The sequence below is a fragment of the Diadema antillarum genome, unplaced genomic scaffold, assembly GCF_040938485.1.
Source record: "Diadema antillarum isolate AM-2024a unplaced genomic scaffold, OU_Dant_1.0 seq00000785_RagTag, whole genome shotgun sequence".
NCBI lineage: Eukaryota > Metazoa > Echinodermata > Echinoidea > Diadematoida > Diadematidae > Diadema > Diadema antillarum.
Genome location: NW_027271673.1, coordinates 374,183 through 400,091, shown reverse-complemented (window position 1 = coordinate 400,091; position 25,909 = coordinate 374,183). Strand labels below are relative to the sequence as shown.

Below are 25,909 nucleotides of genomic sequence, written 5' to 3'. Positions count from 1 at the left end.
TATTTCATTTGGTATGTGTGTGATGACGTTCTATCGTTCGATATACAAGGTATATTCGGTCGCTTGGGCGACAGAGTAAGCTGTAAACGATAAAATCAACCCATTTAGTTAGAGATGCACAACGATGTATAACGTAATAATGATGACCTCGAAACGATTTTGGAACAGGATTACACGCTGAATACTGATATTGTGTGTGAGGGGTTGTCTTTTTTTTTTTCTTCTTTTAATGTAGTATTTTCCAACAACATAATCACTCATGAAAAGATGGGAAATACTATATGGGAGGGGGAACCGACAATCATTAGTCCATTTCATCCAACAAATCAAACACAAATGTGCAAAAATAATGATATCAATGTCCGCTAAGCATAATTTTCATACTTGATTGCACTTTAAACATATTAATTTATTATTGTAATGTATGATCCCTGAAGCCGAGTTTCGATTCTTACGTTAGTTTACGTGGGAAATTATATCCGTTATATTCGCCTGATATCCGTTATTTCTGTATGAAAATCTCATTCATCATCTCAGTCATCAATTTATTTGAATGATTTTTTGCTCCATCCAGTTCCAACTATAATTGATGTTTGCGCTTTAAAAACGCCCTCTATTATTGGAAATGAGTATAAGAGTGACCCCAGACAACTGGTTTTAGCCCTGTAAGTATAATTGCTAAATTCTCTCATTATAGGTTGTGATGATTGAACTCGAGGTATTATTTCTTTCTTTCTTCATCTTTCTTCTTCAGTACTTGTGCACCAGACTCTGGCAGAGTCATCAGCATCGATAGAACGAAAGGGGGCATTTTGTGGTAATTGATTTATAATTTTCCCTCATACTCAGTAATATCCGAAGGGATGATGTCCGGGTTCCCATTGAAGACCATGGAGTTTATCAAACTCAAAATATAAGCATATACGATGTGCCTTCATGATGAGGGTTTCTAGCGAAAACCAGGGACTTTGAACCTCCCCTATACATAGAAAGTTATTTTATTCGTGTAAAATGGATTCTTTGTACTGAAATGCGATTATGTAATTAGAAACACAACGGCAAATCCAACAGCGCACGTCTAAGGCATCATTACAACAACAACAAAAAAAAATGTAGGCCTATTTCATAGATGCCTCATTGTATGCACGTAGTATGTCATCTAATGTATATTATTATAAAATGGGTTCAAGAATGTAGCCAATTGGAAGCGCTGAAATGAGTCACGTGTGCGTGCATTATTTTCTTCTGGTAAGCACTAAGAAGCGTCTCTCTTCCACCTCCCTGGCTTGACGTACGTCACAATGTTTTACACTAGCAGTGCGCACTCAATCAGTTGTTACAAGTGCGTCACGCGCTACTATACGCGCTGTCAATCCTGTAAACAACTTCTAGTTCGGGCCGCGGGCTGCCACAACAGCCTTTCTTGTGCATAACAGTACGTGGCGTACGTATACTCTTATACGTACGTACAGTACTTATAGTGTGCGGGATTTCCGAGTGCGACGTGCGTAAATGTTTGGGACGAACATCTTCGGACATCTTGACTTTTGAGCGAGTGCTACATGTAGCTGACTGGTATTGACCCACAAAGGTACGTGAATAATGCTGTTAGTTTTCGACCCATTTTATAAAACTAATGATGCACAGGATTATTTCGTGGCGTTAGTGAAGGTGCGGCTCACTCTCGAGTATTGACAACGGTTGCAAACATGCACTCGGCTGCGCCTCGTGCATGTCGCACCATTGTCAATACTCTCGAGCGCGCCGCACCTTCACTAACACACTCTATCCTGTGCATCATTAGTATACTATCGTATAAACGGTTCATATCATTTACACGATTACCTTGCATTTCTCCCAAAGTCGGTATAAATACATCCCTCCAACTCCCTAATCACTATACGTACACAAATCTATTTGTGGGCACGGAGTCCATGAATCCTGATGGATTAAGAGCTAACGCCGCCCAAATCTCATGATAGCAACAGCGATACTCACACTCGACAAGAAATGGTGTGTAACTCAGACGTGGAAGACTTCCCCCAGCGAGATACGTTGCTAGGGCAACGAGATCCGGTTGACGGAGAAGGCAAGCGATCGATCACGTCAGAGCGTGGAGTGATGTCAATTTTTGGACATGTTTCTCGCAGATGCTACCGCACGTACTGTAGTTGTCTAATCACCAGACGCATTTCTTTTGTGTGTGTTTTTTTTTTTACTCTCCTCCTCTCTTCTCTTGCCTTTAAAGTTTCAAGTTATTATCTTCCTTATAAAGACACTGAACTGCCTTAATTCCGTTTAAACAACAATCTCTAGAGTTGATCACAGAATATGTTCAAAATGAATTCCGCTCTATACCTGGCATAGATAATAGACTAACCCAAAAGCTGCACACTGACATAATTATGTGATTGTTTATAAATGACTGGTGTATGATGGTGGGTTAAATATTCGAGACGAAAGTGAATGTGGTAAGCTCTTGGGATACATTGAAAAAAAAAAGCGAAACAAAACATTACAATGCATTCGTCGATCATTGTGAGGTTAGAGGATTGTCCGATTTCCTTCAACCTTCAACTGGTCTTTCTATATTGACTGAATCTACCGTGGACAATTATGTCTGGACAAGTATCTCTTTTAATCAGGATGACTTCATCAAAACGGCCAGAAGAGATCTAACGAATGGCCTTACTATTATTCTGCTTGTTGGATTGGTTGTTTTAGGCAAGTGGTCACTTTAGACCACAGGGCCCTGTTTTGTGAAGAGTTAAAACATTATTGATTATAATATAGTTGATTTCAACTGTAATTCTATGGCAGCCTGCTATGTGTGGTAAGGAAATTTAAAATCGATTTCATCTTTTGATAAAACGGGACCCAGGTTGGACAGTATATTTTTGTACGATAAATTCTGCTTCGCGCGACCTAGCAGATGCAATTTGTGTAAAGGGGAGGGGGGGGGGGGGGATGATGATGTACTGATAGCATCGACTCCATTTTTTTTTTCTGCTAAAAATTTCTATGAACAAACAGATCATTATTGTCTGATTTTTTCAACTGTGGTGAAATTAATTATGGAGCACAATAGATTAACTCCGTGTTGCGATAAAATATGTCCATTATCTTTTGATTTATATTCCATTTGTATAGATTATTATTATGCTGTCTTGAATATTGTTTGTATGTCCGTATCATATTTTGTAACTTTTGTATACTACAGTTGTGTGCCTAACGTAGGGCTCCCTTGTAAAGCAGGCATTTGTGGCTTTGAATGGCACAACTCTGCTTTTAAAGAAGACATAAATAGATAAATAGATAGATAGCTATATAGATAAATAAATAAATAAACGAATAAATACATACATACATATACTTACACACATGCATGCATACATACATAAATAAATGAATGAATGAATGAATAAATAAATAAATAAATAAATAAATAAATAAATAAATAAATAAATAAAAATAAAAAAAATAAATAAATGAATAAATAGAAATAGAACTTTATTCTGTATGAATTTCACCGGCAACTACACAGAGTGAGATATCATTATGATAGTGATGAGCTGGAAATCAACAAATCACCTTCTTATCGTGGTGCCAGATTGCAGAGATCCGGTACGATTGATTGTGAATTTTGAGGATTCTGTTGGGTTTTGTTGTTGTTGTTGTTGTTGTTGTTTGCTTGTTTGTTTCTTGCTTGTTCTGTGTGCCAATCTCTTTCAAAAAGTTTCTTCACCTAAACTGATGTGTACTTTTCAATTTCAATAGCCGTTGGCCCCTCACAAAATTGATTATACTTTTTTTTAAAACCCATGTATCCATCACTAAGTCTTTATCATAAGGCATAACTTACAAATTTATAACAATTATTGATATTACCAAGGTCAGTATTATAAATGTTGAAAACGAAACTTCACCAAACAAAACTTCGTTTTGAATCAACCAAAATACAATATTAAAGGGATCGTATAGTTTTGGTTGAGACCTAATTTCAGGTTTCTAACATTTTTTGGTGAGACAATGAGAAACCTCTTATGAGATAATTATGAAAGAGCATGTGACTCCATGTGGAATTCAACATTTATTTGATGAAAATTGGTTTTGAAATATGGCTGTGATATCCAAAACAGAACGATTCTAATAAAGTGTGGGACCCACACTTTATTACGATCGCTTTGTTTTTCTTTGTTTTTGAATGTTTCAGTCATTCCAAACCCGATTTTCATCAAATAAACTTTGAATTCCTCTTAAAATGGTATGCTCTGTATTATTTCATAAGTGTTTTCTTGGTATCTTGCAAAAACTTAAAAGCCCAATTCTCATCTCCACCAATACTGTACTATCCCTTTAAACGCAACAGATACAGACAATTATAGTCTCGAGTTAAAAAAAATGGAGTGTATACAATCGGTTTGGTCTGGTAAATGCTTTCGAACAACGCATGGTGGCGCCCTAACATAATCGTAAAATTTCCAAATGGAGCTGCGTCTTTCGCAAGAACCAAGCCCAATAAAAGAACCGGGAGTTGGAAAGGGAAGAAATACACGCGATTTATACAGCAGCTATGATTGATGTACGAATATTAAACTTGAGCAACTGGTCTCGTTACACTCCATCCTGGAGGGACCCCGCCCCTTCTCTCTCCCTCAGTCTCTCTGCATGGGATACCGCTCCTATGTTCTTTCAGACCTCGAGACTACAATAGGATTAAGTGACAAACTTGGCAACGTGGTAGTAGTAGTAGTAGTAGTAGTAGTAGTAGTAGTAGTAGTAGTATAGAAGTGGTAGTAGCAGTAGCAGCAGTATATAAAGTAGGCCTATGTAGTAGTAGTAGTATAATGTAGTATTTTTTCTTATCCAGGGTAGCCTCTTCAACGTTCCCACTTCTCTACAAGAGGGCCTCGTCATTAGTATTACCTTAATATACCCAATACACCTGTACACCTGGGTCGAGAGGGACATTGTGGGTAAGAACATCTTAATATTGTCCAAGGACGTAAAGCACCAGGCGGGAATCGAACTCGGGTCTTTCCGGGTATGGAAGTCGGGAGTCTTATCACATACTCTACCACAGCTATATAGGCCCATATTACTGTGACAAGTTTCGCGCTGTTGCATCTCTTGCTATGCTCAACTCGTCTTAAAAGATTATTGACACCTTCCGTAGCTATAGTTACTTGGTAGGCTATACTATAGAGTAATTTGGTTGTCCCGCAGTGGTACTGCTTGTTTGAATTCCATTGCTGGCACTTACCTGTGCAAACAAGGACTTGGACCGTACTCTGCAGCAATTTTCTTTTCCCACCCTCTTTTTTCTGTCAGACCAAAAGTTTTTTATTTGTCATCATGCCAATCACGGAAGGCAAACGAAACTAAATGACATCACTGAATTGAAGAAAACTGCAGTCTGCAATTAGGCTCATACTGAAGGCGTCTATCTCGAGAGTTGTATCGAGTATACATCGATCGGTACGTTCCTGATAGCTTTCTCACGAATTTCACTTGCTATTACGTCTCCGGCAATTTGACAGCTTAGATTAGGTTGACCTTGACAAAAAAGAAATGAAGGGGTCGTTTGCTTTCGTCTTTGCTTTTGCTGTCATCGTCGGAATCATTGACAGTTTCGGCACGGGACCACCAGTGCGCGACAACCCCACCCTGTGTTCGAGCCTCCAGCCCTTGCACGACTTCCGACCGAACAACGCCACGGGCCCTCCCCCGTACATGCTGACTGCAGCGCCCGTGGAAAACTCGACGTCTATAACGGGTAAGTGCATCTATTCATTGATATCAAATTGATATGCGTATAATCAATATGGGTCACAGTGCTATAGTCGTGGTATATGCTCTATAATATTTTTTTTTTCATCTATTCAACATGACTGTACACTGCAAAAAGTCCGGTGTTAAACAGTGAACACCGAGCTGGTGTTAAATATTCGGTGCTCATTTATGGTGTTAAATTAACACCTCCGGGTGTCATTTCCAAATTTTAAACTGTTTTTTGAAGAGTTTCTTAGTAACTGCACTTCTTGTTGATTTTTAATCTAAACAAGACGATCAAGAATTTTACATTAGAATACTAGATTTTTGAAAAAAATTTAAAATAAATCTACACCAAAGTAACACCAGCTGGTGTGGTCCCTTATTGAAGCTGGACGGGTGTTATACCATTGATATTAACACCAACAAATATCAAATCAACACCATGTGGTTTCATTTTTGAATTAACACCAGTACAGTGTCAGAATAACACCAGATACAGTGTCAAATTAACACCACGAAGTGTCAGGTGAACACTTTTCAACACCATCACAGTGCATTTTTAACACCTGTGGGTGTGGTCCTCTATTGAAGTTTGATCGGTGTTGGATTTAACACCCGTGGTGTTAAATCTAACACCGATGTTTTTACAGTGTATTACTAACCAATAATCTATTCTCTCTCTCTCTCCCTCTCCCGATCTCTCATTCTGTCTCATTATGCGCACAAATTTAACTTCTTTTGGCTGTTACTAGTAATCTATGAATGATAATAATGTTATACACTCCTTCTTTTTCATTTAATATTCTTATTCCTTATAGATTCTACGTATATTAGTGAATATATAATTATATATTGTAGATACACATGTTGTCATAATCATATGCATAATACTCTCTAAAAAAATCGAGTGAAAGTATTCACTCTTAAAGGAGTGAATGCAAAAAAGAATGAATTTAGAGTGAAATTGGAGTGAATTTTGAGTGAAAATGTTCATTTTCACTCGTTTTAGAGTGACCTCAGGGATCACTCCAAAATCTTCGAGTGATCCTTGAGGTCACTCCAAAATGAGTGAAAATGAACATTTTCACTCAAAATTCATTCCAATTTCACTCTGAATTCACTCTTTTTTGTATTCACTCCTTTAAGAGTGAACATTTTCACTCGATTTTTTTTTAGAGAGTACCCTATTCAGATGGATTGATATAATAGATACACAATGTTGCTGTACAGAGAAGTGGTGGATTAAAAATGAGTCTATTATACAGAAGGATATGAATAACTTTAACTGCCGAGTCACCCTAGTGAGTTGTACTAACACCCACACGTTCAGATTTAATTGTCGAGTTACTCTAATGGGTTACACACACTCACACGCTCAGAGTTTGTGCTTACCTCTGCATGACCTGGCAACCAGCAAAACTTTACCAATAGTAACTCTCGCATAGCAACAACCAACAAAGAATACCAACTGAATTCCGATTATTGAAAACTGAGTTGTTATATGTATTTCCATTATAGAATAAGAAGAGTGATTTTTTTTTTGGTTTTATTTCATGTCGATTCCGTTTACTTAAGAAAAAAAAAAACTTTTAAAACCTCGCTATTTTCAGTGAGTCTTATATCAATTTACAGCACAAAAAAGTACAAAATACAACAGGAAATAAACAACATATGAAGGCAAAATCATGTGCTATATAAAGGAATGTGACAGTATCCATAGCATCCATAAACTGGTTTGAGATTCGATCGGCATGTTTGTTTGTTTGTTTGTTTCAGTCCGACTTGAGGCTGACGAAGACTCGACGTTTGCCGGATTTCTTCTGGTAGCCCGCCCTCAAGAGACGACGGGAACGGACAGCGACGACAGCATCGGGACTTTCACGGAAATTCCCGCGGGAACAGCCGCTCTGGACTGTTTTGAGGGAGACGATGTAAGTGGATAAAGCAAGAAACATTCGCAGCATGAAAGTTTCGCAAAGTGCCACTGGCATCCAATGCATTATTACTAGTGTAGATCCTATAGACAGGAACTTTATTAGCGTGCATTTAATTTCGCGAATCTGTGCTCTCGCAAAATTTTCGAAATTAAAATGTACGTGGACATTTCTGGTTTTACAGTGTGGTAGCTTTATTACAGTCATGATCTTATTGGATGCAAGCCAGTAGCAAGTATACTTAGGCCTATCACTGAATTCATCATTTTTGTCTATACCCCTTTTATAAAGAAGAATGATATCATAAATTTTGATACTTACGTCTACAGGACCCATTTGCCATGTGCAGAGACTCCAACTCTCCCGTTTTCGACGGGAGATCTCCCGCCGAAAGCCCATTTTTGCACAATCTCCCGTCCTCCCGTTTGAGATTTGATTTCTCCCGCCCTGGCTCTGTGTCTCCCGGTGGAAAGGATTTCTTACTTATTTCTATCGTATGTTGAAAAAATAAGCCTAAGATAGCACCAGAGAACATCTAGAATCCTAGGAATTTCGCATTTCGCACACATCAACTTGGAGTCTCCCGTTTGCTAAGGGTTTCGGGCGGGGGAATCTCCCGATCAGAAGGTGCTTGGGGTTGGAGTCTCTGCATGTGGTATAGTGGAACATGCAAAATTCAGTGCTTGTCTCCTACTGTTAACAACAGCAACAACATAATCATAAAAAGCAACATGCAGCATCAACTTATAAAACAATACCAACAAAAAATCATACACGGGTCATATAGAACGAAGTATACACTCCTGCACACATCCTATTTATGCCCCAGTATTTAGATCTGCATGTGGGCGATCTAGTGTACCAGTATAGGCTTAATCTACTAAATCCCGCGCATTCACATCCGGGGAATTCGATTACTATTACAGTAGTCCATCTCCCTTGATTCCATGTCCATGTACTTTAGTTTCATCCCAAACCCTGCATAAAGACCCCTCTCTGTATATACAATACAATTTGATTGCAAAATCCGTGTGCTAATTGGAAGTGTATTTCTGAATATCATATATTATATTAGATATCATGTATAAATGGAGCCCCCACCACCAAGGAGTAACACATTAATATAGAGACATATTATAGTTATCAGTAGCACAAAAAAATTACTCTGTTGTGATAATTACCATAATGTAGGCCTATACTTTGTCATCATTGTTGCAATTATCTTATTACATTTTCCCCAAAGGCTACTAGTATCATTTTTTCTTCTTGTTAACCATTATATTACTAGTGTTTTCATTATTGTTACTATATTTCATTACCATTTTTCATCATTATTATTGTTGTTATTTTTATCATTCTTTTTTTTTTAATTAAAATACATCATACATGCAGAACGCATGGGGACACAACAGCAACGCACCGAAGACGGCTGTTGAATCAGTGTGGGTCCCTCCCTCTGGAACTGGCAATGGCGACGTTCTCTTCAGGTTTACATAATACCGAGTAACGAGCTTTAGATCTGTGACGCGAACGATAGGACGACGCCTCCTCCCGGGTTGGACAATGAAAACAGCTGTTTCACTCATACGCAGAATACCGTTAAATTAATTGCCTGCTAACGTCGTGTTTAGCGTTCGCGTCGGAGATCTAAAGCTATTGATGATATTTCGACCCTTCTTAATACAAATTAATCAATGTGTCACATCTACATCGTAACGATATTTTCAGTACGGTAGTCTTTCGTTCCGTTGCTTAATTGACTCTGTGCTCATTTTGTCTGCGTGGAGCAGTTTTGCCTTTTTGTTTTCGAATCACTTCACTACTGGCATCAGACATGTTTATGATATCATATTATTACGTTAACTTGGTTTGCTGCTCCTGTTGCTGCAAAATAAATGTATCATTTTATGACCATAAATACATCGCTGTTTCAGGGCCACAGTGGTCATGGGACCAGCGAACACTTACTGGATGAATGTGGACTCTGACGTCACAGCATACTCTTCAGCAGGTAAGAAAGTGTGCCCGAAGCAGTCACATCAGTAATAATTACAGTGTACTCCCGTTACAACAAATCCGGTTATAACGAAATTCCGGTTACAACGAAATAAAAATTCAGGCCGCAACATTATCCACTCTATATGGTTGTTTTTTTTTTATTTTTTTATTTGTTCGGTTATAACGAAATTTCTATATAACGAAAGGAAAACTGCCCGTTCCAGGACTTCGTTATAACGGGAGTCCACTGTAACATGAATATAGAGCCGCGTAAGAGCTGAGATAAGAATTAAAGATTACAAGAAGGTGGAAGAATGTCGTATACCATATTTCATGATTTTTTTTTTGTTTTTTGCCAAATTTATTGGCAAAATGTCATGTATAGTTTGTATTACTTCCATGTTTATGGAAATAGATTGAATTGAATCGAATTGAAACTAAATTGACTTGATTTTAATGCCACCATGTTACTTAATATTTCTTATATACTCTGCACCTTTCTATCCAATGAGGGTGTTTTTTGTTTTTTTTTTGGTGCAATTTGTACTATTACGATAATTCCTCTGTCTGTTGTGATGCTGACTTAATACAATGATGGAAGGAACTGAACTGAAATTAAATTAAATAATGCTGTCGTACTGGAGTTCTAAAGAATACAAGAGGGAAGACAGCATACGTCTATATAGTACACTTCCATTGCAATGACAAAATAATCCCAAATCTTGTTACTCTTTTTATTTATTTTCAGTATCAGTTACTGGCAAACTTTACATCGTTCTATAGCCCTCGTCATGAATTATCATGTTTAAGATCTCCAGGAAATCTGACAAGAAATTTGCGTCATTTAAAGGATCGCCATCATGATTATTCACATCATTTATCATATCTTTTATCACAACTCTTATCATTGATGACGTCATCGTCATCAACTTCACCGCCTTCCTCACCATGGCAACGGCATCTTATGCCATTTGACCTTTCAGTCATCTTGCCTTTACTCTCCAATCCATTTTGATTTATTGTGTCTCTTCTACAGGGGTCTTGCGAGTCAGCATTCTGACCATCTGTGGCGGGCTTCTTCTCGGCGTTCTCACCGGCTTCCGGATGTAGTCTGCTCACAAAAGTCGCGTTATTTGGGCGGGAAATGCGCTTACTCGTCATTTTACACGTTAACCTTCTGAAGAGTGTCTCAAAATTTTACTCGTTCGTTATATTTATAGTTTATACCAATGCTAAAACTTGAATGGAAACACTGGAACAGTTATCAAAATTTAAGGACTAGGCCCCATAGAAAGAAAAACCATCGGCTGTGAGCATATCATATAATTGGTCTTTCGCTAAGTTGGCTGGATTGTGATGAGTGAAACGATGTTACATGTACTGTATGCTATATTCATGATTATGCAGACACACACTCACAAAATATACGCAGGCATGTGTGTATGTGTCGATATGTTTGTGTATTTTAGGCAATTAAGCAGGTGTTAATGACTTTGGTCGTGTTTATAAAGGTAAATTCTGTGTTGCCATCAGACTTACATCTAAATCATTTTGTATATCAAGATTGATTTAACATATGCCCTTTGTACGAATCTGCGTAAAATAAAAGCGCCATTCATGAGCACCGAAAGGGGGACCTGAGTGCTATACAAGCAGCCACTGTTATTATTATTGAAATAATTGCTTCTTTGCATTCGTTTCATTGTGAAACGGTTATAATATCGAACAAAATTCCAATAAAGAATATTATCTTTAAAGATACGTGTGTGCATGTGATGTGTGTGGTGTATATAGATACTCTTTTGTCTATAGCATTGCTGTGTTACAGGACTTTGGAAAAAGTTTTCAAACTTCCATGTCAATTTAGGACTGGTGCATATACCGTGTCCCCCCCCCCAAAAAAAAGAAAAATAAATAAATAAATGAAATAAATGAATGAATAAATAAATAAATAAACAAAATAAATAAATAAATAAAAAATGCAACGGTAACTTTTGCAATGATAATTTCAAAAATAGTGAATCAATCCAAATACAATTTCAGGGTATGAAATTAATATAACTCATTGCCCACATCTTACAAAAAAAATCCCATTCGATTTGCTTTAGGGGTCAAAGAGAAATGAAGAATTTCGTAGAGCATGTCAGGAATCTCTTCCCTCCAAGTTGTGTCTATTGTGTTCACACATTAATGTGCATTTCCAAGAGCATCCAAGTGCTAAACTTGGAAGAATCAGACTCATGACATGCTTTACAATAATCCACATTTCTCTGTGACCGCTTAAGCAAATTGAATGGGGTTTTCTGCAAAATAGAGCTTAGATGTTATATTTTAAGACCCTGAAGTCGCATTTAGACAGTTTAATCATATTGGATGTTATCAGTGCGAAAAATGGATTGTAATTTTTTGGGGGACATATACTGTACAGCTGACATATAGGTTTCACATGGTTATTCACCAATACTATCCAATGAAATGAGATAATGGTCATCAATGACATCGTCGTATAAATGGGTGCACTAAACACGAGTCATACAGACCACGAGTCATACAGACCACGAGTCATACAGACCACGAGTCATACAGACCACGAGTCATACAGACCACGAGTCATACAGACCACGAGTCATACAGACCACGAGTCATACAGACCACCAGTCATACAGACCACGAGTCATACAGACCACGAGTCATACAGACCACGAGTCATACAGACCACGAGTCATACAGACCACGAGTCATACAGACCACGAGTCATACAGACCACCAGCCATACAGACCACCAGTCATACAGACCACCAGTCATACAGACCACCAGTCATACAGACCACCAGTCATACAGACCACCAGTCATACAGACCACCAGTCATACAGACCACCAGTCATACAGACCTCGAGTCATACAGACCACGAGTCGTATACAGTCCGACACTTAAAGGGATGGTACAGTATTGGTGGAGATGAGAATTGGGCTTCCAACTTTTTGCGAGATATCAAGAAAACACTTATGAATTAGTACCGAGCATACCATTTTAAGAGGAATTCAAAGTTTATTTGATGAAAATCAGGTTTGGAATGACTGAAACATCCAAAAACAAAGTAAAACAAAGCGATCGTAATAAAATGTGAGTCCCACACTTTAGAATCGCTCTGTTTTGGATATCTCAGCCATTTCAAAACCAATTTTCATCAAAAAAACATTAAATTCCTCATGGAATTACATGCTCTTTCATAAGTTTCTCATTTTCTCACCAAAAAAAATGTTAGAAACCTGAAATTAGGTCTCAACCAAAAGTATACGATCCCTTTAACCTACGCAAAGGCGGGCCCACCCCGTGACCTACTGTTACATCATGGGGCTCAATATAGAGTATATGCAGTGCTGGATAGTCCCATTTTCCCTCAAACTTTCACTGATTATCATCCAGTGATATTTCTTAACTCATCTAATCCATAATTGTTGGGGTTTCATTCTCCTTGCAGTTTATCTATGAAATATATTGTATTACGAAAGTCACACCAACCGCTTTGAATTAATTTCAACTTGTACACCATCATAACCTAGACGATATCCTGAAAACGTTAACACTTGCCCGAGGGCATCTCAACAACAACAACAACAACAACAACAACAACAACAACAACAACAACAACAACAAAATCAAGAAATGCATAATTTGATTCAAAACTTTGAATAGCAAGCAGACCGAAGCTGATATTCCTGTTCATACTCCACTATGCGAACGGAAATTGAAATTGAAGAGTTTCATACCACAATGACTACCCCTCAGGAAGATGAGCAACAGAATTTTATACTAGTACAATAATTCATTTGCTTTCCTGACCCAAAACATGCTTGCCGTCTCCAGAATCAGATAGGCAGAAACATTAAGGATCCGGTTTTGTTTGTCAACATTTCACAAGTTTCACGAATTAAAGCAGTAATTTGCGCATACTTAATCCCGTTTTTTAACCAAAGAATAAAACAATAAGATTCATACTTTTATCCATTAGTTGCCATTGGCGTTGTTCATAAACTTCATCATAGCTAGATATCACTACATTCAAATGATTTGATGCAGAGGTCCCTCCAGATAATTATTTTTGATATAAACAATATAAGATTGGTGTGGGTTTGGGTATTGAGATATCTGAGACGCTGACATCGTCAGATCTGTAATGATTCTACAGAACATTAGAAAATCTGTAATTGTTCTATGGGTGCAATGAAGTGAATCTCTGAAACTCCTCGGAAATTATTGGTAGGCCCTACTGCTCAGTTTGACATAACTTGAACGTAGGATGGCGTTTCACTGTTTATGAAGAAAAGGATGAACGAGTCGCCGCATGGCGGCGCTGTTTTCAAACATCATTTCTTTTTTCGTCAGATAAGTTCATTGACCCGCTCCTGAAATACATGGCGTACACTTTCTGCGGTGGGAATTGACAACAAAACAGAATTTCTGATGAAACCTGCCAAGATGGCGGGGATTACTCCTAAAAGAAAGGAAATCTACAAGTATGAGGCCCCCTGGACGTTATACAGCATGAATTGGGGCGTTAGACCTGACAAACGATTCAGGTTGGCCGTTGGAAGTTTCGTCGAGGAATACAACAACAAGGCAAGTGTTTTGTCTCGTAGTCACAGTGTGTACAGTCTGTACGTGCCGCGTACACATTGCACTATGACAGCTAACACAGTCCGTTGTGAATTGTGTTCATGTCGCCGCTGTGTGTATGAAATGTCGCCAGGAAAATACCACTGGCGAGCTGAGCAGAGCTAAGCAAAGTTTCCACTGCGATGGATTGCAAAATCACAAGAAGAACCTTACTTATGTAACTTAGTGTGAAAGCTTTGATCTCATGTTTTTAAATTCATTCATTTCGTGTTTGTTCGTTTGTCTACGTTTTGGGTGATGTGTGTTGAGTGTTGAACGAATGTGATGCCGAGTAGGCCTAGCCTATAATGAAAAGGAACTTTTTGACCTTTGAACATGGTCTAATTAGGATTGGTACAGGACCAGGGACACTTTGAATGATAATTGATATTTCAACCAACCAATTTTTCTTATAGGTGGCCTCTGCTGCCAAAAGTGGGGTTTTGCGCCAATGAGAGTAAAAGTACTGTTAAACCCCCCAATTTTCAGCCGGCCTCCAGGCCAGAATCCGGACACTTATCGCTTATCACAAGCCAGCAAATTCTTCTGTCACATTTAATGCATATCACATTGTTTCACATACTGGCACACTCGTTCACCACAGGAAAGTGCGTGAGTTACCTCCAAAAATCCATCTAAAAAAATCCCAAATTTTACCGTAAAAAAATACAGAATCGGCGCAACTTTTCCAGAGCGCGCGCGAATTTAATAGGTCCTGTGTATAGACTCATTGTCGCTGAAATATTGCGTAAAAATGTAAAAATTACGCCGTTCTGTTGTCAGATTTGTCACTTATTGCAAGCTCAGAGTGTGATGGTATCCTCAAAAACGCAAAAGAAAAACAAAATCTCTGTACGTGCCGATGATCGCGATGCAGTGAATAAATGTACAGGGGCCGAATGCAAGTGCCAAGTCACCAAAATTCGGACACAAAACGGGCGCCGCAACGTCCCCGATGCAACCTTGCGCCAACAAGGTATGGCGCACGCTCATTTTTCAGCGGCCTTGTATGCGTATTGACATTGAACGCGCAGAGCGCATGTCTGAATTTTGGAGAGGCTGTCTGAATTTGGGGGAATTGACAATGTGATATTAAATATTTAGGTATTCTGTGAAATTTTATGATGTATTCAACAAAATCAATATTGGGAAAAAGTAGGTTGATATTTAACATACAATTTGTACATTATTATAGATATAATTTTGTAGAATATTATTTGAGTTGAACGAATATTTTTTAAAAAGCTTAAGTGTCCGAAAATTGGGGGTTTTACTCTATATCTAGAATTCTAGATCTAGACCCCTGTGTGGCCATATTTTGGTTAAGAGATTTCATAGTGTCTTTCTCTGTTCTCTTTTGCAGGTCCAGATCGTGGCGCTCAATGAAGAAACATCAGAATTTGAAGCCAAGTCCACGTTCGACCACCCATACCCAACCACCAAAATCATGTGGATTCCCGACAATGTGAGTGACTTGGCACCTAAAGTCTACAACACCTTTTCCACCTCCCCTGAACTTCACTTTTGCTCCTGCTGTAGGAAGTTCCATGTGCAATATTATAGAGTGTACAGGCTGGTACCACAGTGAGATTTTGCCAGTGATATTTAATGCCATTATATACATGTACAGCGTATGCAAAGATGTGTTTCAATCAGCCAGTGGAGTATACATTTGAACATGCCAATTGTAATTTTACTGAATGTGCATAAACTACAACCTCTAGTACTTTTTTATTAGTTTGCTTGTGGGACGCACATAATTGGCCCAAGTGATTAATGCCTGCAGAGATGTTGCTTGCATGTTTGAAGGCGTAAAATAGTTTTCTGTGCATTGCTACATGAAACATTGATAGAGAATTTAATTGAATTGATAGAGAAAAGGATGTTACGGTCGTAGCTTTCTCTTCCAAAGCAGGAAGTGAGAATTTAAAGAAGAAAAAAGGAAGGAAAGAAGTGCAATATGTGGCAGCTTGTAACAAGGTTTAAAGGACAAGTTCACCTTCATGTACATGTGGATTGAGTGAATGCAACAATATTAGTAGAACACATCCAGTGAAAGTTTGAGGAAAATCCGACAATCCGTTCAAAAGTTATGAATTTTTAAAGTATCTGCGCAATTACTGCTGGATGAGAAGACTACTACAGTGTGTGATGTCACGTGCGTACAATGATATAATAAAAATAAAAAGAGAATTTCACAAAATTTTACTTTTTGAATAAAGTGCACATTTCTTGGACTTTTTATACTGATGTAGATGTTAAGGATAATATTATTCCCCTTGCCTTGTGAAAGAGAGAAGTCGAGTGTTCTTCTGTTATGTGAGAAAAGTGCAAATAAGGTGAATTTTCTTTATACTTTCTTTATACCGTTGTACTCATGTGACATCACAAGCTATAGTAGTCTTTTCATCCAGCCTTGCGTGTGCAGAAACTTCAAAAATTCATAACTTTTGAACGGATTGTTGGATTTTCCTCAAACTCTCACTGATGTGTAAATATTGCTGCATTCACTCAACCCACAAGTCTATGAAGGTGAACTTGTCCTTTAAATATGGCATGTTTTTGGCTTTGGCGTCGTGGCTAATCTGTTGGTCATCATCATTGATAGATCAGGTCTAGGTAATTATTGTGATGAGCTTTCTGTGATATAAGGCTTGAATACAGACCTGTAGTAAGATAGTCTTTCCTCTTGTTAGTTGCATAACCATTGTTGGAAGATCACATGGCACTTGTGTACAAATTTTACTCTGCTCTGCAAAGTAAAAAACAAAACAAAACACAAATAAAAAAATAGAAACAAATGAACAAAAAGCTCTGGATTTCCTGTCATTGTTGTTTTTCAACTCCTATGTTGGATTCCAAGCAGTCTCACTAGATGTGAAGTGAAGAACATATTTTGTTCCGTATGTAGATGAAGAACATTGGGTTGAAAAGACTGAAACAAAGTGTATACATGTATTATAGTCTTTGTCATCTAAAGTTCTATGAGTTACATGTAGTGGCGTGGTAATGTGTGTGTGTGTGGGGGGGGGGCAGCTTTTTGCTTAACTTTTAGCCTCTAGATGAAAGAATTTATTAACAAAGTAAAGTGTCAGTATAATTTTTTTATTTAATCATTTTAGTGTAAAATTGGATGCCAGGCATCCTCACTAGATCTGAAATGACGAGCTTATGTTGGTAGATTAAAAGAGCATTGGGTTTAGAGAGGAGGAAGCAAATTATGCAGAGTTTCCAGGAATGGAGGTATTAGATCTTTGCTAAACGCTTTTCCTTCCCCCTGTTCTCCCCTGCTGAACACCCATTCCTACAGAAGGGCGTGTTCCCAGACCTGTTAGCAACCAGCGGGGACTACCTGCGGGTGTGGCGGGTGGGCGAGACCGACACCAGACTGGAATGCTTGCTGAACAACGTAAGTCCTCCGTCAAGTTTTGATGTACAATTGTAGCAGTAAATTTTACAGGTAAATGTGATCATGCTTCGCATCAAATGAGAGATAGGTTGGATCATCTGGACTTGTGTGGAATGTTTTTCAGATTATGTAATAAAAGTGTGATTTTCATGGGATGCGGATGTGGCGGGTGGACAAGACTGACACCAAACTGGAATGCTTGCTGAACAATGTAGGTCGCCTGTTATGTTTTGAGGTACACAGTGGACTCCCGTTAAAACAAAATCCTCTGGGGCAGCAGTTTTCTTTTATCATATTGAAATTTTGTTAAGAACAAACAAATAAACAATAAAAAACATAGAGCATATAATGCTGCGGCCTGAATTTCTATATCGTTGTAACTGGAATTTCGTTATAAATGTGTTTGTTAGAACAGGAGTGCACTGTACAATGTGCCGGTGAATTAAATGTGATCAAAATTTGCATCAAAAGAGAGATAGGGTTACAAGTAGGTTGCATTGTCTGGGCTCTTGTGCAATGTTTCTCAGATGATGTGATAAAGTGTGATTTTCATGGTATATTCACTGCCAATGAATGGATACAAGTTTGTCAGTAAATTACCATATTTGTACTCGGCATACCCATAGTATATTGTATGTGATTCCTGCTAGTAGCTTTAAAGCTTACTGTATTGACAGAATACAGCTTCCTAAGAAGTTTTGATCAATTAATTGAATAAATTGTGAATGTTGTGAGATATTAAACAAATGAATTCAATTGTTTCAAATTGCATTTTAAGTGCGATCAATTGCTCAAGCCACACCTCACATGACATCGCTATACATGGCACCATTGATTTATAGTATAATATTACATGATGTGAAATTATGTAAATCGTCTGGAATGCCCCTTTAACTTAGTATCGGCTCGGCTGTCCGCCCCCTCCCTCCACAGAACAAGAACTCAGATTTCTGTGCCCCACTGACGTCGTTCGACTGGAATGAGGTCGACCCCAACCTTCTGGGGACATCCAGCATCGACACGACGTGCACGATCTGGGGTTTGGAGACAGGTCAGATCGTGGGAAGGGTCAACATGGTGACGGGACATGTGAAGACGCAACTGATCGCCCACGACAAAGAGGTGACGATGACTTCAAAAATGATAATCCATGGGAACAAAAATTATCGTAGATGACATAGGTGCTGTCACACATCGTGTCATTTTTCTTTTTTTTAAAAAGAATTTTGTTGAAACAATAAACTCACTATAGTCGTGTTTGTTATTTAACAAAACTGCACTGTACCGTCCTTGATATTAAAGATTTATGCTATTATATAACAAGCAAAATGAGAATACACATGCTTTTATTGACATGGTAGCATACCGTCACTCCAATTGCATGGAAATTTTCACACAAAAATTTCAACTATTTCAGCACTTGTCCAATGCAGATCTGGCAAGTCTTCTGATATTGCAGGGGGCTTTCTGAAAACTTATTATTTCTTCATGTTCGGTAATAGGAGAAGTTCATAGCAACAGTAGTGATGATGATGAGGCTGAACGCTGATAGTTGCAGTACTGTTGTATACTTGAGTACCATTATCATCATCTTTCACACTTTTGTCTACGGTACCGTAGGTATATGACATTGCATTCAGTCGAGCTGGCGGCGGCCGCGACATGTTTGCGTCAGTTGGTGCCGACGGCTCGGTGCGGATGTTCGACCTGCGGCACTTGGAGCACTCAACAATCATCTACGAGGACCCCCAGCACCATCCCCTCCTGCGGCTGGCGTGGAACAAGCAGGACCCCAACTACCTGGCCACCATGGCTATGGATTCCTTTGAGGTGAATACAGTGTACCAGCAGTGTTCGAGTTCAAAGGGAATAATTGTGAAGATTGAGTAAATGCAGAAGTGTTAGTAGAATACACCAGTGAAGTTTGATGAAATCCGTTCAAAAGTTATGTATTTATAAAGTTCTCGTGGCATAAGTCCAGTCATCTCAAAGTAGATGTAGCATTTACACTTGTTTGAAAATGGTTCTCTTGATGATATGATCACCCGTATCAAAATCTCTTATGCTTCTGTTATTAACACAGGTTATTATTCTGGATGTGAGGGTACCGTGCACACCTGTGGCCAGACTCAACAACCACCGTGCGTGTGTGAATGGTATCGCGTGGGCCCCGCACTCTTCATGCCACATCTGTACTGCAGGTATGTGTGAACTGTGGGTTTGTTCACACTCTAAATTGATTATATCACAAGCATATTGCTGTATTACGCCAAGTAAAACTATGCTATATGCCTTAATCTCCTGTGCTCTATGCTTCTGTACTCTACCCTACTCTGCTTCACATTTCTTCACTGCTATTTTGCACTATACTTGTGCAATCATACTGTAATACATGCCGTAACTAGTCATAGAGATGATGGTGATGATTGTCCACAGCATTTGTATATATATCGCCATATATCTGTTGTAGAAACATTCAAAGGCGCAGACTCCTCCAAGAGAGTTAGCAGTTGAATGCCTGGTGAAAGATGTGAGTCTTGAGTGAGGCTTTGAAGTGATTTAGATTGTCAATTTCATGGAGAAAAGATGGAGATAATTTTAGGTACTTTCTTAAAAGGAGAACTCCGGATGATTTTCAGACTTTTACATTTGAACATCTATTAATTGGTTATACTGGGTACAGAGTTATAGTAAATGGGACAAGGAATAATAAGAATAATTTCAAAATTCATAACAAATCACAGGGAACAAGGATTGTGACAGCAGCTTCACATAAGAATGCAGGATGGGCGCTCATGCGCCATGTTCGCACACCCAACTCGATTGACGGCTTACCAACCTTGCATTTAAAACGTATAACCATGCACAAATTGATTGATGAATTGCGATATGCCACAGTACATTGAAAGTGTCATAGCCATAGCTTTGTTGTAAAATTTGCATCGCAGCAAAGCTTGCAATTTTCTCTACACCTTTCCTGTGCTGCATTTCTAGCATAAAGGCTTCTTTAAAAATTTATGTGGCTCTTTAATAAAACTAGGCTGTTTTCCAAACAAGCTCTGTGTCACTGGCTCAGAATCTATTTTTATCTATTCTGTCTTCTCTGTGATGTATCTCTACAGCGGATGACCACCAAGCGTTGATTTGGGACATCCAGCAAATGCCGCGGGCGATCGAGGACCCCATCCTGGCCTACACGGCAGAGGGGGAGATCAACCAGATCCAGTGGGCGTCGACGCAGCCGGACTGGATCGCCATCTGCTACAACAACTGTCTGGAGATCCTGCGGGTATAGGGGTGGTGATGTCGGGCGGGTGGGGCAGTGGGTGGGGCTGTGGGAGGGGCTGTGGGAGGGGCTGTGGGAGGGGCTGTGGGAGGGGCTGTGGGAGGGGCTGTGGGAGGGGCTTTGGATGTGGCTGTGGGTGGGGCTGCAGCAGTGCTGTAGGAGTAAGGGAGCACTGAGGGGGCCTGGGGATGGAGGTGGGTGGGGGGTTGGCAAGGAAAGGGCATGGTAGGGAAGAGAGGGTCATGGTGAGAAACAGGTGCAGAAATGGATAGGATGGTGGAATAACGTGTGAGGGCTTGGCAGGACAAGTCAGAATGGAGAGATTAGGAATTAGTAGCGAGTACACCGAGCTGAGGAGGATATCGGCCCATTAGAACTGTGTTGCTATGGCTGGGATCTACATCCATTCCCCACATGAGCAGAAATGCTCGAATGAGGACGAAAATGTGCATCCACCATGAGAATATGGAGTTGCCTGTGACAATTTGGCATGGAAAATGAATCGGGAAGAGGAAGGGTGTGGCGACAGATTGAAATGAGTTGGAAATCGCATCTCTGCTACATTTTTCTGTGGCTTAGAGTAGGAATGCATTTTCTTTCTTATTCGTTGAGCTTCACTGGAGACAAGCTAGCATCCACATAGACCAGTTGTACAAATCACTGAGTACCAAGTGTACTTTGCACATCATGGTAGTGAAGATTTGCAACAGTAATTCCTTCTGAAATGCTCTAGGTTGGGTATTTCCTTTGGGGTAGCACATTACAATGCAAAGGGTATTGATGGCCAAAGGAAACAGCCAAACATTACCGCTGAAACATGTTTTTCCTTCAGATACTGGTGTATGGGTTCACCTACTGTCTTCTTGTTTGAAAATTTATTACAACACCTGTTGAAGGGATCACACAAAAATTATGCGATGATACTAAGAATGATATTCCATTGGAAACAGTTATTTAGTTCTTAAAGTACTGAATTCAAGGGATGGTATAGTTTTGGTTGAGATGGGGCTTCAGGTTTCAAACTTTTTTATATGTGAGATAATGAAAAACCTCTTATGAAATATGAAAGAGCATGCAATAGGGATTCAAACTTTTATTTGATGAGAATCGGTTTTGAAATGGCTGAGATATCCAACACAAACGGATTCTAATGGAACCCACCTTTTATCAGGATCGCTTGCTTTACTGTGTTTTTGGAATATCTCAGAACCAATTTTCATCAAATAAACTATCAATTCCTGTTGGAATTGTATGCTCTGTAACACTTCATAAGTGGTTTCATAGTATCTGGCAAAAAGTTAAAGGCTCAAACCTCATCTCAACCAATACTATCCCATCCCTTTAGTTTAACAAGAATTGTAATACCTCGAGATTAAAACAGAAATTTGAGCCGATGTTATAGATTCAAGGAAGAAAAATCGACACACCAAATCCAGCAAGATGATTCAGCTAATCAGATTTTTTTTTGTATCTCACTTTTTTCACCTCCTTCATGCGTGGCATTTTGTATTAACTTTTAACATATTTTGTGTATTCATTCAGCAAGCATCCAAAGGGGCCAAATTGTGTAGGTTTGTCAGTGCTGAGCTCAGCATTCATACAATCTTGAGTCCAGACCTAGAATGTGTAAAATCTTCCTAAACTCTGTATAGTGCTAATGCCCTTCTGGTTCGCATATTAAGCTAAATTTGCCAAATGGGATTGCCTTTATAAAAGAGCAACTTTAAGTGGTGGTTTTTTTTTTTGATGAAATTTTGTATAAAGCTCACTTGTTAACACCAAGATATGTTCAAAATGTTTATTTTTATTCTGCTGGAATATTACTTGTAGTGAAAACAATTTTAAGATGAAATAGACATTTGATTCTTTTATTCCCTTATCATGTCAATTCGTATTATCCAAGTACTTTTGGCATCACAGATGAGGTTATATGCACCTTTGCCTAAAATTCAAGCACTCGTTTCCAATGACTGTCTTTTGATGTTGAGACCAGTTAACCCTCAAGGTCATGATCTCAACAACAACAACAAAAGACAGCCCAGTGTGTATGAAGAAAAAGTCAACATGTTTAACCCATTGAGGACGGACTGATTTTGCTATAGCACTCATTTCACATAGACTCCTGCCCGAGTTTACTTGGGACTAGTCCTCAATGGGTTTAGAGTGCACAAGAAATATTGTACAGCGAACTGAAATGCTCCTTAAAAAACAATATCTGCTTGATTTGTGGCTCTCAAAGACATGATATTTGTACTGCAATGGAACTAATTGTATTGATATAGCAAGGAGCAGACGTGAAAAGTAAAACTTTATTGAGAGACTAAGTGAATCTTTCTATGCTAAATATGAGGTTCGAAAAATCCCCTGCAGAAGGAGTACGTTTGTTAGTATGTAAGATTTACCCTGTGCAATTTTTATAATTTTTTTTAGAGGAATATCGGCAGTTTTGGGGCACGTTAAAGTAGAATAGAAGCTAGAGATTATGGAGCAGAATTGTGTCACAAGTGTAGCCGAAATACCAATACTGTGTGTTATGTCATCAATTGCAAACCATATCCTTATCTGGGAGACTGGATGGTAAGTGCATTAGATCATTCAGTCTGCGGTGTTTACTTCTCTTGTCCGCCCCAGAAGTTTTATTCAAAGATCAAGTACAGATGCCACGGTATAGTTAGAACTCGGACAAAACAGAAATATCTGCTTTTGTGGGACTATATATCAATATTTGTGACTCATAACAAATCTTACCGCTGAAATGAAATGACACATCATTTATACAAGACTTATTTATCGTCAAATGTATGTAGAAATGTGTGGACTTTTTATATAACATTGACTTACTGAAGGAAGAAATGTACTTCCAGGGGTATTTACCTACCTCGTTTTAGTCACAGAAGATACATGTTTGAAGGAATAATCATCAGAAGTTCAAGACACAGTGTATGTCTGCTGAACACGAGTTATTTTAGTGTGTGCAAGTTTACAGTGTGAGGTGTAGTCCCATGTGCCGAACTTGTGTAGTATCATAATTATGTATTAGGAAATTTTGGCCTCATTTTTATCAGGATGAAGACTGTTCCTTGGAATCCTTTTTGATTTGAATGTGGGGGCTGTATTTAGCTGACAGATCAGACACCTTTGCGTTCCGAGGGTGATAACCTTAGAACGCATTAGAATGCTTTATGAGATAATCTGTGTATGGGAAATACTAGCAATATAAGGTTTGATCGGCGTTTTGTGTACAAATTTTTAATGATCATTGTAATTTGTTTTAAGCTTCTTTCAAGTCACTGTGTTGTTAGAATTTTTGTTGCACAGATTTCTTTCATAGCACGTCAGACAAGCCCAATAGATATATTATCTAATTCTGTCACAGTAATTATAACCTGTACATTCACAAAAATTACCTATGACAGTGATGGTAGGTACTGTAGTTCAATGGACATACTGGGAAGGTGAACTTGACTGTGCAGAGGATTGTTTCCTCCTGTAACCTTTGTACATACATCCCCCCCAAAAAACAGAGATTTACTTCTCAACCCTGTTTGGGCATTTCTTGTTTACGTGTTGGCCTCTGTTATGTACAAAGAGCAGGGTTATGTACAGAATACGAGGCAAATCGGTCAAAGTAGCATTATCTTGCTTGCCACCATTACCATGAACGTGAACTGTTTTGCGGTGTGGCAGATTTTTGTACACTTTGTGCTATGTGCTCTCATCGCAAGAATTCAGATAGTTTACTTTTCGCAATGTGTACATGCTAATAGATATATTTACAGCAGCACATTGACAGTAGGAAAAATGCAGGGCTGCCAACTCTCACGCATTGAGCGTGAGACTCGCGCATTTTGGTCCTTTCTCACTCTAAAACTTTATTTCATTTGCATGCATTTCTATTGATCTCACGCATTTTGACTCCTAAATTATAGCATTGGCCTATGGGAGTCTCACTCTCAACTAGTTTCCAGTGTTGACAGCCCTGAAAATGAAAATGCGCAAAGTTCACCTTGCTTGACCAAGTACAAAAATTTTATTGCAGGAAAATGTCCACCTTTACCGTGGTCCATTCATCATTTCAGGGATGGGCTCAGAGAATGCAGAGTATCATTTCAGGCAGTTACTAATCGACGGTTTGTCCTTAAGGACAAGGTAGTAGCTTGCCAAAAATGGCTGAAGAGACTAAACACCGGTAAAAGTTCTTTCTTGATGGCAGAAATAATGCTTTACCAGTCTGTTCGGTGAGAGCAACTCCTGATATAAAGGAACATTTACGACTACAGTGTATCTATTTCTGTATTTTTCATTTTTTTTGTACACCTACACCAGTGTCGCTGTAACTACCACTACCACCTACCACCGCTCATTTTAATGTTTGATTACTCTACAGATATGTGTCAATACCTTACATGAGCAGCCACCAGCACTACTGGTAAATGCTGTGTGGTGCTGGTAAAGATTTGCGTCTTTGTACATGGAATTTTTTTCAAAAAATTATGTGACTGACTTGTATGTGTGAATATCTTTTTATTTTCAACAGCAAAATGACAGCTCAAAACTTGAGGGATTATTGGGTAATGATGATACAGAGGAGAAGTTTGATTTATCTTGTATGATCGACGTTGAAAATTTTATTGCCATTTGACATGATCTCATTCAGTTCTCTACTTTGGGAAGACCTTGTATCACCAGCAGCATACCAGTTTCTAGCCTGTAGTACAGAGGACCCTTAAAAGGTCCATGTAGTGTGGGGATACCAATGAGTGGGAAGGCAGGCCTGGCTCAGAGTTATTTAAGAACCCCTGTAACAAATTGTGTATAGTTTTATCACTGATCTCTATTGTAAGTACAC

At 38.8% G+C, this 25,909-nt stretch overlaps 2 protein-coding genes across 2 annotated transcripts; both read left to right on the top strand.

The window, feature by feature from the left end:
• Positions 1 to 5,571: 5,571 nt before the first annotated feature.
• LOC139739162 (uncharacterized) lies at positions 5,572 to 11,283 on the top strand. Its single transcript, XM_071649776.1, has 5 exons — positions 5,572 to 5,776; positions 7,552 to 7,706; positions 9,102 to 9,196; positions 9,644 to 9,720; positions 10,744 to 11,283. Exons 1-5 carry the CDS (start codon positions 5,572 to 5,574, stop codon positions 10,815 to 10,817), a joined length of 606 nt encoding a protein of 201 aa, XP_071505877.1. The 3' UTR covers positions 10,818 to 11,283.
• A 2,838-nt stretch (positions 11,284 to 14,121) lies between these two features.
• On the top strand, positions 14,122 to 21,069 carry LOC139739171 (DDB1- and CUL4-associated factor 7-like). The gene is made up of 7 exons (XM_071649786.1): positions 14,122 to 14,329; positions 15,729 to 15,830; positions 17,679 to 17,774; positions 18,708 to 18,896; positions 19,395 to 19,604; positions 19,858 to 19,975; positions 20,897 to 21,069. The coding sequence occupies exons 1-7, from the start codon at positions 14,174 to 14,176 to the stop codon at positions 21,067 to 21,069; spliced, it is 1,044 nt and encodes a 347-aa protein (XP_071505887.1). The 5' UTR covers positions 14,122 to 14,173.
• Positions 21,070 to 25,909: the final 4,840 nt, after the last annotated feature.